The sequence below is a fragment of the Crinia signifera genome, chromosome 8, assembly GCF_055691185.1.
Source record: "Crinia signifera chromosome 8, ASM5569118v1, whole genome shotgun sequence".
Lineage (NCBI taxonomy): Eukaryota > Metazoa > Chordata > Amphibia > Anura > Myobatrachidae > Crinia > Crinia signifera.
Genome location: NC_139224.1, coordinates 180,541,557 through 180,555,958, shown reverse-complemented (window position 1 = coordinate 180,555,958; position 14,402 = coordinate 180,541,557). Strand labels below are relative to the sequence as shown.

The 14,402-nt window shown below is 47.1% G+C and overlaps 1 protein-coding gene across 3 annotated transcripts in view; it reads left to right on the top strand.

Moving 5' to 3' along the window:
• Positions 1 to 14,402, top strand: part of ZYG11B (zyg-11 family member B, cell cycle regulator) — a 151,858-nt gene that overhangs the window by 94,972 nt on the left and 42,484 nt on the right. For all 3 annotated transcript variants that reach the window (XM_083157926.1, XM_083157924.1, XM_083157925.1), the window contains exon 10: positions 9,566 to 9,613. In XM_083157926.1, coding sequence (XP_083014052.1) covers positions 9,566 to 9,613 — 48 coding nt within the window. The remainder of the gene's footprint in view (positions 1 to 9,565; positions 9,614 to 14,402) is intronic.

The following is a 14,402-nucleotide window of genomic DNA, read 5'->3' as shown; positions in this document are numbered from 1 at the left end:
GCCGTCTGGAAAGTGATTTCCTTGGCGGGAGACAGGTTACGGAACCTCCCTTTGAGGATTCAGACAGACAATGCCACAGCTGTGGCGTATCTGAATCACCAGGGAGGTACACGCAGCAAATTGGCCATGTGGGAGGTGTCCAGAATCTTCCTATGGGCGGAACAGAATGTTCCAGCTGTATCGGCTATATTCATTCCAGGAGTAGAGAATATAGAAGCCGACTTCCTGAGCAGGGAGGAGCTCAAGGAAGGGGAATGGAGCCTACACCCTCAGGTGTTTCAACAGATCACTTTGAAGTGGGGAACTCCGGATGTGGACCTGATGGCATCCAGGTTCAATCATCAAGTACCCAGGTTCTATTCCAGAACGAGGGATCCACTAGCGGAGGCAGCGGATGCCATGACTACTCAATGGCAGGGAGATCTTCTTTATGCATTCCCTCCAGTACCAATGTTAGCGAGACTTTTGAAGAGAATACATGACCAGAAGATTCCGGTGATCCTTGTGGCCCCAGATTGGCCAAGGAGGTCTTGGTACTCGAGACTTCAGAGGTTGTCTGTGGACTCATGGCGTCTACCTCTGAGACCAGATCTGCTAAGACAAGGCCCATTCAATCACCTGGATTTCGATCGATTGATTTTGACGGCCTGGCTATTGAAGCCGCCATTTTGAAAAGGAAAGGGTTTTCTGAGGCAGTAGTGCAGACTATGATAAAAGCCAGGAAAGTTGTATCATCGGCAAATTATTATAGAGTCTGGAAGACTTACATTAGATGGTGTGAGAGGCGAAAGGCTCACACATCTCACTTCAAGTTATCAAGAATGTTGGAATTCTTACAAGATGGTTTTTCATCGGGCCTAAGCCTTCAATCATTGAAGGTGCAGATTTCGGCCTTGTCCATCTACTTTCAAAAAAGGATAGCCATTTTGCCGGAAATTCAAACCTTTTTACAAGGGGTATCCAGGTTGAAGCCCCCATACAAGCAACCAGTAGCGCCTTGGGATCTGTCACTGGTTTTGGATTGCATTCAGAAGGCACCATTTGAACCTTTAAGGTCGGCGGACTTTAAGTTTCTCACGTGGAAGCTAGTGTTTTTGTTGGCAGTAGCATCTGCTAAAAGGGTGTCAGAGTTGGGAGCTTTGTCATGCAAATCTCCCTTCTTAATTTTTCATGATGACAGGGCTGTTTTGAGAACAGTACCTCAGTTTTTACCAAAGGTAGTTTCTGCCTTTCATTTAAATCAGGAGATAGTTCTACCTGTGTTTCAACCCCCAGAGGGTTCTAAGAAAAGGGACAAGTTGAAGACTTTGGATGTTGTGCGTGCTTTACGCATCTATGTGGACAGAGTAAAGAGTGTCAGAAAGACTGACACATTATTGGTACTGTATGACATACACAAAATTGGTTGGCCTGCATCTAAGCAGACTATTGCTAGGTGGTTGCGATCTGTGATAGCCTTTGCATACACCAAAGTGGGTAGGCCTGTACCGGCCAGAATTAATGCGCCTACCACCAGGTCAGTTGCCACCTCTTGGGCGGTTCGACATGGGGCCACAGCTGAGCAGGTTTGCAGAGCTGCCACTTGGTCATCTGTTCACACCTTTGCCAAATTCTATAGATTCCATGAGTTCGCGTCGGAGGACGCATCATTCGGGCAAGCAGTGCTGAGAGCTGCAGACCTGAGCGTACCCTCCCAAAGGACCGGCTCTGGAACGTCCCAGTGTTGAGCTGTGTCACCAGGACCATTGAAAGAGAAAAAGGGATTTTTGTAAGAACTTACCGTTCAAATCCCTTTCTCTGATATGGTCCTGGTGACACAGCGATCCCTCCCTTACGCTCAGTAAGTATGCCAGAAGTTCATGATGTTCATGTTAAAATGGTTAAAAGTTAACAGTTTCTGTTATAAAATGTGCATATAATATGTGCAGGCGTTTGTACTGAGTTAATGTATTCCAGTGGCTTTGAAAGATTGAACTGAAGAGTCCAGGGATGCAGTAGGGGAGGAGCCTACCCTCTAAAGCTTTAGGATAGGTGCCTGGCTCCTTCGGACCCTCCTACATCCCAGTGTTGAGCTGTGTCACCAGGACCATATCAGAGAAAGGGATTCGAACGGTAAGTTCTTACAAAAATCCCTTTTTTTCTTCATCAGCGAATAACCCTTTCCCATCAGACTCGAGCATCACTAGATTGGTGGCTCGACTCCAGCAACCTACAGTAGGGATGGCGGTTGGCCATACACAACTGGACGCTCCTCACCACAGACGCCAGCCTCAGGGGCTGGGGAGCGGTCACGTTGGGCCTCCACTTCCAGGGCCTGTGGACGCCAGAGGAAGCACAGCTGTCCATCAATGTGCTAGAACACGCGGAGGTCATTCTCCAGAACAAGGACATCAGAGTGCAGTCCGACAATGCCGCGGCTGTGGCCTACATAAACAAGCAAGGAGGCACTAGCAGCCATGCAGCGATGAGAGAAGTGAAGAGGATTCTGCTTTGGGTGCAGGAGCACGCGGGGGCCGTGTCTGCCATTTTCATACCAGGCGTGGAAAATTGGGAGGCAGACTACCTCAGCCAACGAGACGTCTGTCACGGAGAGTGGTGTCTGAACCCCCAGGTCTTCCAGACCTTGACTCGTCGGTGGGGATGTCCTCATATAGACATGATGGCCTCCAGGCACAACCATCAGTTGCCTCGATACTGCGCTCGGACAAGAGATCCTCAGGCGGTGGCAGTGGACGCTCTCACCGCCCCTTGGACGGATCAGTACCTCTACATCTTTCCTCCGTTGCCTCTCATCCCTCGGGTTCTGCAGAGAATGGCCTCGCTGGTCGTGGTACACGGTTCTCACAGACCTGTTAGTAGACGAGCCATGGCCTCTTCCACTCTTCGAAGACCTGCTAACACAGGGTCCGTTCACCTGTCCGAACTTACAACATCTACATTTGACGGCATGGCTGTTGAGAGGTCCATTCTGAGAAAAGCAGGGATTTCTCAGGCAGTGATCCCCACCATGATCGGGGCCAGAAAACAGGTTACCTCGGTGCATTACCATCACATATGGAGGGCCTATGTGGCCTGGTGCGAGACCAGGAGGGTTTTTACTGTGAATTTCAAACTGGCCCGGTTGCTTTTGTTTTTACAGAAGGGCCTTTCCTCAGGACTCCAGCTGGGGTCCTTGAAGGTGCAGGTATCCGCTCTCTCTATTTTTTTCCAGAGAAAACTGGCGCTTCTTCCTCAGGTTCAGACTTTCTTCCAAGGGGTGTTGCGGCTGCAACCTCCTTTCAAGCCCTCCACAGCACCGTGGGACTTGGACTTGGTCTTGACCTTCCTCCAGTCCTCCCGGTTTGAACCCATGGAGGACGTGGACCTGAAATATGTCACTTGGAAGACAGTCTTGCTGCTGGCCTTGGTCTTGGCCAGAAGGGTGTCGGAGCTCAGTGCTCTCTCTTGTAAGGCACCCTTCTTGCGTTTCCATGAGGATAGAGCAGAGCTGCGCACTTCTAGTGTTTTTCTCCCAAAGGTGGTTTCGGCATTCCACATTAACCAACCTATTGTGGTGCCGGCCTTTCGGGAGGAGTCAGAAGAGTAGAGCGCTGGACGTGGTCAGGGCCTTGCGCATATACGTATCCAGAACGGAGTCTGTGCGTAAGTCGGATGCTCTTTTTGTCCTCAATGACGCCCTACGTCCTGGATGGCCCGCCTCCAAGCAGGCCCTGGCCAGGTGGAATTTTTACAGAAAAGAGAATGGATTGTCATATGGTGGTGCACCATTTATAGAAAAGAGTCATAAAATTTACCTTTTATTATTTTTATTTTAAAAGTGAAGAACACGAAATATGACAAACAACAAATAACATTAACACAAGTGAAAACAGTGTGCTATTAAAAGGCACGTGCGAGTTCCTGGAGCAAATTCCCTCTATTCAATATTATCAATTACACTACTAGCTTTCTCCTTCTTGACCTTTGAACAATTGTTTGAGGAGAGAAGTGTGTCAATCTTAAATAGGTTTGTGTTCTATATACAAATGTAACAGCCTATATGTTAGCTACTTTGATGCGGTGTTTGGTACTCAATTGGTTGAGATTGAATTAATTAGCTCAATTAATTACCAGTTTATCTGGCATGGTGCTGTTTGTATTATTTGTATATTGATAATACAATTGAGCTGTGTGTTATCACAGAAATGCAGTAATATCACTAATCGGTTACCCCTTTCCGTCTGAGGTCACTATTAAATCAGTGCTTACAGAGCGGGTTTTTAGGGTGATGCAGCACCTCTATTATATGTATGGGTTACTGCTAGTGAATCAATTCAATGCCCGGATAAACATTGCTACCTGGGCTAGGGTTATTAATTAGGCTGATGGTGTGGAGTTATTTCCTTACGCCGTTTATTGAGAATATAGCTTATAGTTGCGGTCGCAGGGAGACTCTTTAACCAGTACAGCTTAAACCTGCCCTATATGGACGGTATGCAATGATTCCCCCAAAAGGAGAGGCTGGTGGTAACGGTAACAATAGTATCACAGGTACTAGGTAGAACCCCGTGCTGTCGACCTGATACTATGGTCGCGTACAGCTAGCAGGGAGCCGTCCGTTCTCCGTATAACAGGTAGCTATCGGCGCGCACTCCCTGTCCTAGGGACAAGTGCCGCAAACAAGATTTCAGTTGCCGTATGTCTTTAAGTCCAACCCTGTGCCACTGTCAGCTTGTACTGCTGCTGGTGTGGTCTTAGGGTGACTAGTGACAAGAGGCTGCTAATACATTAGAGTCCTGAAAAGGACTAATAAATACATTTCATAGAACACAAAAAAAGGGGGGTAGGGAATTGCTGGAGGAACGTGCGCACGGCTGGGTCGGCCGGCGTACGCTTCGTGGGTCTTCCTCAGGGCCCTGAGGAAGACCCACGAAGCGTACGCCGGCCGACCCAGCCGTGCGCACGTTCCTCCAGCAATTCCCTACCCCCTTTTTTTGTGTTCTATGAAATGTATTTATTAGTCCTTTTCAGGACTCTAATGTATTAGCAGCCTCTTGTCACTAGTCACCCTAAGACCACACCAGCAGCAGTACGAGCTGACAGTGGCACAGGGTTGGACTTAAAGACATACGGCAACTGAAATCTTGTTTGCGGCACTTGTCCCTAGGACAGGGAGTGCGCGCCGATAGCTACCTGTTATACGGAGAACGGACGGCTCCCTGCTAGCTGTACGCGACCATAGTATCAGGTCGACAGCACGGGGTTCTACCTAGTACCTGTGATACTATTGTTACCGTTACCACCAGCCTCTCCTTTTGGGGGAATCATTGCATACCGTCCATATAGGGCAGGTTTAAGCTGTACTGGTTAAAGAGTCTCCCTGCGACCGCAACTATAAGCTATATTCTCAATAAACGGCGTAAGGAAATAACTCCACACCATCAGCCTAATTAATAACCCTAGCCCAGGTAGCAATGTTTATCCGGGCATTGAATTGATTCACTAGCAGTAACCCATACATATAATAGAGGTGCTGCATCACCCTAAAAACCCGCTCTGTAAGCACTGATTTAATAGTGACCTCAGACGGAAAGGGGTAACCGATTAGTGATATTACTGCATTTCTGTGATAACACACAGCTCAATTGTATTATCAATATACAAATAATACAAACAGCACCATGCCAGATAAACTGGTAATTAATTGAGCTAATTAATTCAATCTCAACCAATTGAGTACCAAACACCGCATCAAAGTAGCTAACATATAGGCTGTTACATTTGTATATAGAACACAAACCTATTTAAGATTGACACACTTCTCTCCTCAAACAATTGTTCAAAGGTCAAGAAGGAGAAAGCTAGTAGTGTAATTGATAATATTGAATAGAGGGAATTTGCTCCAGGAACTCGCACGTGCCTTTTAATAGCACACAGTTTTCACTTGTGTTAATGTTATTTGTTGTTTGTCATATTTCGTGTTCTTCACTTTTAAAATAAAAATAATAAAAGGTAAATTTTATGACTCTTTTCTATAAATGGTGCACCACCATATGACAATCCATTCTCTTTTCTGTAAAAATCTCATTAAATAAATTGTCGGTGGGAGCACACCCCTGGATCTAATAGAAACTGAATAAACTTGACCAGAGGGGGCCAATTAAGTAAATTAAAAAACTATTCTGATATCCATCTCCCTTCCTGTGCAACTGATCACCAAAAGCTCCTACATACCTGGCCAGGTGGATCAGGCTGACAATTCGTCAGCCTTATGTGGCTTCCTTTAGAGTGCCACCATCTTCTATCTCCGCCCATTCTACACGGTCGGTGGGTACCTCCTGGGCGGCTGCCCGTGGAGTTTCTATTCAAGATTTATGTAGAGTGGCTACTTGGTCTGGCCGCAGGACTTTTGTCTGTTTTTACAAATTTGACACATTTGCGGCAACTGCTTCGGGGTTCGGTCGTTCTGTGTTAAGGGGCTCTCAGTGTCATCCCACCCGTGTTGGGAGCTCTGTGATGTCCCCACTGTAACTCTCCAGTGTCACCTAGTGGAGGAAAGAGAAAAGGGGATTTTGTACTTTTCTCAGACTCCATAGGTGACACTGGACGCCCACCCGACTCTGTCTCACTTTTATTGCTGTTTCAGGTTTGATCAGTTATCAGATGTTTTATGAGACCTTGGTACTTAGCCTTAATTCTAAGTTTTCTCAGCAATTATGGGTTGTTTCATTCTGTTATCAATGCTGTTTTTCAAACTATGTTTTCACTCTATGCGAGTGTGTGTGTGACTTATGTTATGTTTAACCTCCTCTCGGAAGTGGGTTGTTTTTCCTTTCTTCCAGCTCCCTCCGGGCACATGCTAAGACTGCCTAGGAGAGGAAGTAGAAGGGGAGGAGTTAGTCACTGTTAATTTATTCTAAAGTGCCCAAGCTCCCTGTGGTCGCCTTCTATCCCCACTGTAACTCTCCAGTGTCACCTATGGAGTCTGAGAAAAGGATTTAACAGTAAGTACAAAATCCCCTTTTATTGTATTGTTTCTACCGGCTGGTCGAAGAAATATTATCTATGCTGAAGTAACTTTTAATATTATTGAATTGTGATTAAAAATAAAAGGAGTTACAAAAATATTTATGGTGTTAAAAACGCTGTTTATATCTTTGTTTTGTTTAGGTCTTAAATTTATAAGACACTGCAGAACCCCCTTGGTCTTCGGGACCATCTTTTAAGTGTCCCAAATGGACTCTAGCGATTTTCCCTAAATCTACTGAATTAGAGGAGACCCTTGAGGAGGCCTGGGAGATACCCAATAGCAAGTTTGCATTCCCAAGCGGTTTACCACCCTATATCCCCTCTCTCAGGAGGACAGGGTGGACCCACATGTTGCTGTGCACTGCTTTACTCTCCCCATTCCCACCGCATCCCTTATGGACTAAGCTGACCGGAAGTTGGAGAACTTTCTTAAGCTCATCTATGCAACCTTCGGGGCGGTGGCTCGGGCCTACCCTGGCGTCTGCCTGGGTGGCTAAGGCTATGGTTGGGTGGACTACTGCCCTCGCAAATAGCGGAGGGGGGTAGTGCAAATGACCTGTTGCCCACTCTTGAAATCATGCATCAGGCTGCACTCTGTTTAGGGGTGGCTGCACTAGATGCAGCCACCCTTACCTAGCGTGTGTCTGCCTCGGCTGTAGTGGTGCGGCGGTCTCTGTGGCTCTGCTCCTGAAAGGCAGACAACCTTAGAGGCTCTCCCCTTTGCGGGTTCCCTCTTATTTGGTTCGGAATAGGACAAAATCGTGGCCACGGTGGCTTCTTCCAAAGCAGCTTTTCTGCCATCCAATCCTACTCCACGTTCCAATACTGCTTTCCAGTCCTTTAGTTTTCAGGGCAGGGGTAGGGGACATTCTTTCACAAGAACCCAGCACCAATCCTCTTTAGGCTAAGGGCACAAGGCATCCTTAATCTAAGCCTGAGGACAAGCGGGGCGGGGGGGGGGCACAGGTGGGCACTGCAGGACCGTAATTTCCAGTTTCAGGCTCTGCCCTTCAGCCAATCCACAGCACCCAGGGTGTTTACGAAGGTCATGTCGGTAATGGGCAGCAGACTTCGCAATCAGGGTATCCGGATCCTTCCATCTGGACGACCTGTTGATCCTGGCACAGTCACCCGAGGTTCTCCAGACACACTTGACCTAGGTGGTTGAGGTCCTGGAATGTCAAGACTGGATCATCTATTGGCCCAAGTCTTCCATGATTCCCACCCAATCCATGGTTCATCTGGGGGCCCTGTTGGACACAGTCCATCAGCACCATCAGCGTATACTACTTGCCAATTCCACTCTCGCCCTCTCCAACGAGAGATCCTCAACAAATTGTTGGGTCATACTCCAATCTATGAACACGCCGGATTGTCTTTTTACCGGGAGTATGGATCTCCCTGTCCTGGTGGCTTCTAGATCAGAACCTCATGGAGGGGAGATCGTTTTGGATCCACTGGTGGACTCTTCTCACCATGGATGCCAGTATCTGCGGTTGGAGAGCGGTCATGTGTCAGAAATCTTTTCGGGGGCTGTGGAATTTACAGGAATCCCTGCTCTCTCTCCTGCTCTCTACCCACTGTAAGCCCTGTGGCCCCTGATGTCCTCGAAGAAAGAAATTTAACAGGTAATACATAAATCTCATTTTCTGTAACTCTCAGATGCGTCGGATGTTACTCTAGAAGTGATTCCCCAGCTCCTGATACTGATTGTCTGTAACTATCAGATATACCAGATGTTACTCTAGAAGTGATTCCCCAGCTCCTGATACTGATTGTCTGTAACTATCAGATATACCAGATGTTACTCTAGAAGTGATTCCCCAGCTCCAGATACTCTGTAACTTTCGGATATACCAGTTGTTACTCTAGAAGTGATTCCCCAGCTCCAGATACTGATCGTCTGTAACTCTCGGACATACCAGATGTTACTCTAAAAGTGATTCCCCAGCTCCAGATACTGATAGTCTGTAACTCTCGGATACACCAGATGTTACTCTAGAAGTGATTCCCCGGCTCCAGATACTGATAGTCTGTAACTCTCGGATATACCAGATGTTACTCTAGAAGTGATTCCCCAGCTCCAGATACTGATAGTCTGTAACTCTCGGATATACCAGATGTTACACTAGAAGTGATTCCCCATCTCCAGATACTGATAGTCTGTAACTCTCCGATAGGCCAGATGTTACTCTAGAAGTGATTCCCCAGCTCCAGATACTGATAGTCTGTAACTCTCGGATATACCAGATGTTACTCTAGAAGTGATTCTCCAGATACTGATAGTCTGTAACTCTCGGATATACCAGATGTTACTCTAGAAGTGATTCCCCATCTCCAGATACTGATAGTCTGTAACTCTCCGATAGGCCAGATGTTACTCTAGAAGTGATTCCCCATCTCCAGATACTGATAGTCTGTAACTCTCCGATAGGCCAGATGTTACTCTAGAAGTGATTCCCCAGCTCCTGATTCTGTCCTAAATAAATGCTGTTTTGATGAATAATGTCAGGAAAACATGTTGGACATTCAGTTTATTGTTTCCTTCTTTTCCAAGACGTTTCCGTCGGAGTCGTCCATCCAGCAGAAAGTTCTGGGCCTGTTGGTAAGAAACGTTTTATATTCTTTCTGTACTCAGCGCTTTTATGCAGGATGTTTAATCATTCAGCGCCTTTCCCAGCGGAGCTTCCAGTCCAATAAGAGATTAGGAGGGGCCCAGAAAACACAAGAGCTACACATCTGTGGCCCCGTGTGTATGGAGTATAGAATTCATATTGCCACCCACTGCCCCCACAGACTTTCACCCCAGTTATCATCTGGTGATAGAACGTCCAAGTTGCATAGTGTTCCCGCTAGGCTGTTTTAGCGGGGCGCTGCGCCCTGCCCGATTTTTAAAGGGCAAAATGCGCCCTGCCCGTCTCGCAGTGCCCCACTAAAACAGCCTCACGGGGAAGCCCAGCGTCGCCGTTGACGGCGATGCCTGGCGCTTCCCCAGCAGCACAGTGGATTCAGAGGGGCCGGACCCGCCCCCTTTGATGACTGTGGCGGCCGGGCCCGCCCCCTTTGATGACATCGGCGGCCCAAGCACGCCTCTTTCATTACACGGCGGCCTGGGCACGCCCCCTTCATGACGTCGGCAGCCCGGGCACGCCCCTTTCATGACGTCGGCGGCCCGGGCACGCCCCCAGCTGTGACGTCGGTGTGCCCGGTCCGCCCCCCAGCGCCCTGCCCGGTGTCACTCCTAGAGTGAACACTATTGCATGTCATTATGGATCTTGGAAACGTCTTTTGTTGTCCTGATTTTGTTCCACAAATTGTGCGCCTGTCATTGCTGGTACACGGCCACTGCTGCTGTAGGCACACACTGCAGTAGAATAAGGGGATTGGCTTGCAAAGGCGCAAGTCAAAAAGGGCAAATGTGCTTTTTGGGCGCACTCTTTATATGTATTTATGTTATGTAATATTAGTTCATTAAAACGTAACTTTTATTGAGACTTATCTAAAAGAAAGATGACTTTCTAACTCTATTCATTTCAGAGAGAAATTTTCTCGAATGAAAGAGAAAAAATTATTAAAATGTCCGCAGGTGCCAGTCTCGCTCTGCTATAATTGAGTCAGAGTGTATACTGGTCAGGCGTGCAGTTTAACGTTACTTTTCATAGGCATTCCTTGGTAACGCCGCCTTTTTGTTATGGCGTTATATAGCACTGATTTATCACTCCCTCTGATTATTTTCAGGGCAAGTGCTGACAAATTTACTTGTGACTGTTTTTGGAATAAATATCCTATTGTGGTCACTGTCAGATTACCCCTTATCTACACTTGTAGTTGTTATCTGGGTACTCTTTACTTAGAAGGGCGCCCATCTCGGGCATTGAATGCACTAAAAAATCAGGTGCGATGCGACAGACGAGATGCCCGAGATTTCCCATAGGGAACAATGTTAAATGTCTCAATTGACCCGATTTTCCTGTTCAATGCCTCAATTGACCCAATTTTTCCATAGGAAACAATGTGAAATGGGCCACAGAGGCCAAATAGGCACCCTGAAGTGAATAATGGCCACCCGAATTGTTAACGCCACCCCACGATCAACGTCAACCCGATGCGTGGCGAGCGCAGCGAGCCCGCGAGGGGCGGCGGTACGCGTCCTACGACCTTTTCATACCCCCACTATCCACGTCGGCGTGGAGTTGAGAATAGAAAGTGTGGCGAGCGCAGCGAGCCACCGAGCCCGAAGCGTGGCGAGCGCAGCAAGCCCCGCGTGGGGACGCGGATACCTTCACAGGTATCCGCGTCCCCTCGCGGGCTTCACAGCTGTCTGCGTGCCCTCGCGGGGCTCGCTGCGCTCGCCACGCTTCGGGCTCGGTGGCTCGCTGCGCTCGCCACACTTTCTATTCTCAACTCCACGCCGACGTGGATAGTGGGGGTATGAAAAGGTCGTAGGACGCGTACCGCCGCCCCTCGCGGGCTCGCTGCGCTCGCCACGCATCGGGTTGACGTTGATCGTGGAGTGGCGTTAACAATTCGGGTGGACATTATACACTTCAGGGTGCCTATTTGGCCTCTGTGGCCCATTTTACATTGTTTCCTATGGAAAAATCGGGTCAATTGAGGCATTGAACAGGAAAATTGGGTCAATTGAGACATTTAACATTGTTCCCTATGGGAAATCTCGGGCATCTCGTCGGTTGATCGCACCCGATTTTTTTAGTGCATTCAATGCCCGAGATGCCCGAGATTTTTTACTAACGATGCCCACGATCAAAATCGTGGGCGCCCTTCTAAGTAAAGAGTACCGTTATCTGAAATCTAATCTGTTTTAGCACTAGGAAAGTTGTCTACTTATTCGCTGTGCAGCAGATAGTTAAAGTAGCCACATGGGAGTATTGGCATGCATTCATTCTAGGGAATCACACATACAGATGGAAACGTTCCCCTGCAGTAGGTTGTTCCTTGGCATCATGTTATTGCTATGATCAACCCTGCGTGTACCATACCAGGTGTTCACCAGGGATTGGCCCTCTGATTACTGGTCTGGCCCCCTGTGTGTTCTATTACCATAGAAACCTACTAGGGGTATACAGGTACACTATGTGTTGTAGTCACAGTTCTATGATGTCTGGTTAACTGCTACGGGGAGAAGAACACTTCTGCTGTCGGGTCAGACATATGACATCCCTGATACGTCTGGTAGTGCAGGGAAACTGTTCATAAAGCCCGGCCAGATGAGAGAGTGTTAGAAACAATACAGATTTGCTGGAGTATAGTCGGGTAGTCTGTGTGCACAGACTTCTGCTTTTGAGGATCTGTATTAATACATCGAATCCCCAATGAGAGAGCCTGTTGCTGGTCACCTACTGGTCCCGGAAATTGTTAGATACTATCAACCAGTACACACACATCAGTGGGCAATTGTTCGATTGTGATTGCCTAGTATGCTCATGATACCCAAATACACAATTGAATTTTGTATTTCAGTATGGTTAATCCCGTATCACAGAAATATATTGCCACAATACTGCGTATTCCCTATTTTTAGCTGCCATACAATTGTGTATTTGGGTATCATGAGCATACTAGGCAATCACAATCGAACAATTGCCCACTGATGTGTGTGTACTGGTTGATAGTATCTAACAATTTCCGGGACCAGTAGGTGACCAGCAACAGGCTCTCTCATTGGGGATTCGATGTATTAATACAGATCCTCAAAAGCAGAAGTCTGTGCACACAGACTACCCGACTATACTCCAGCAAATCTGTATTGTTTCTAACACTCTCTCATCTGGCCGGGCTTTATGAACAGTTTCCCTGCACTACCAGACGTATCAGGGATGTCATATGTCTGACCCGACAGCAGAAGTGTTCTTCTCCCCGTAGCAGTTAACCAGACATCATAGAACTGTGACTACAACACATAGTGTACCTGTATACCCCTAGTAGGTTTCTATGGTAATAGAACACACAGGGGGCCAGACCAGTAATCAGAGGGCCAATCCCTGGTGAACACCTGGTATGGTACACGCAGGGTTGATCATAGCAATAACATGATGCCAAGAAACAACCTACTGCAGGGGAACGTTTCCATCTGTATGTGTGATTCCCTAGAATGAATGCATGCCAATACTCCCATGTGGCTACTTTAACTATCTGCTGCACAGCGAATAAGTAGACAACTTTCCTAGTGCTAAAACAGATTAGATTTCAGATAACAACTACAAGTGTAGATAAGGGGTAATCTGACAGTGACCACAATAGGATATTTATTCCAAAAACAGCCACAAGTAAATTTGTCAGCACTTGCCCTGAAAATAATCAGAGGGAGTGATAAATCAGTGCTATATAACGCCATAACAAAAAGGAGGCGTTACCAAGGAATGCCTATGAAAAGTAACGTTAAACTGCACGCCTGACCAGTATACACTCTGACTCAATTATAGCAGAGCGAGACTGGCACCTGCGGACATTTTAATAATTTTTTCTCTTTCATTCGAGAAAATTTCTCTCTGAAATGAATAGAGTTAGAAAGTCATCTTTCTTTTAGATAAGTCTCAATAAAAGTTACGTTTTAATGAACTAATATTACATAACATAAATACATATAAAGAGTGCGCCCAAAAAGCACATTTGCCCTTTTTGACTTGCGCCTTTGCAAGCCAATCCCCTTATTCAGCTGTAATTTCTGAATGTTTGGGCGCACCACCAATTGATGACTAGTAGAATTTTCTTTAATAGTTGAAAATATTGGTCTTAATATGAGTCTAAATAATTATTTGGTATGAATAACAGTCTGTGCGGATCCACCCTCCACTAACAATACACACTGCAGTAGGTCAGGTTACAAGGCTTTGGGGAATAAACACATTTTGCCTTAAGACACCGCCTCATCTTGTGACCAGCAGGCTCCATTCTCCACCTGTCCTGGATTGAGCCCAGCACCTCCAACCTCTGCCAGCTACCACTATAGAGGCCTGGTCAATGACCAGTGGGGGAACCAGTAGATGCCTGTCAGGTGTGTTGACACATGCACAGCAGCAAGCAGTACTCGGGGGCCAGTATTAGGGCATGAGGGAGTAACTGTGGTCTCAGATGCCACTTGGTAGGAGTCTGGTGGTGGCAGCAATATACCCGCCCACTGCGTAGTGGGTGGAGTCAGTAACAGACGGTTACTGATGGTAAGAGGCAATCCCCTGTTGGCCAGGTTCTGTGAGACCAGAACCCTGTCTATGATCCCGAAGGACCTAGCCAGTGAGGGCCCCATGTCCAATCATGATTTAGCTTCTACACAAACTTCCACTATTGACCTTTAAATGAAATGTTTCCCCCATTAGTGGAACAATGTTGGTGAGAGGTAACTGTTTGGATGCCCCTAAGTAACCATTTCTGGCATT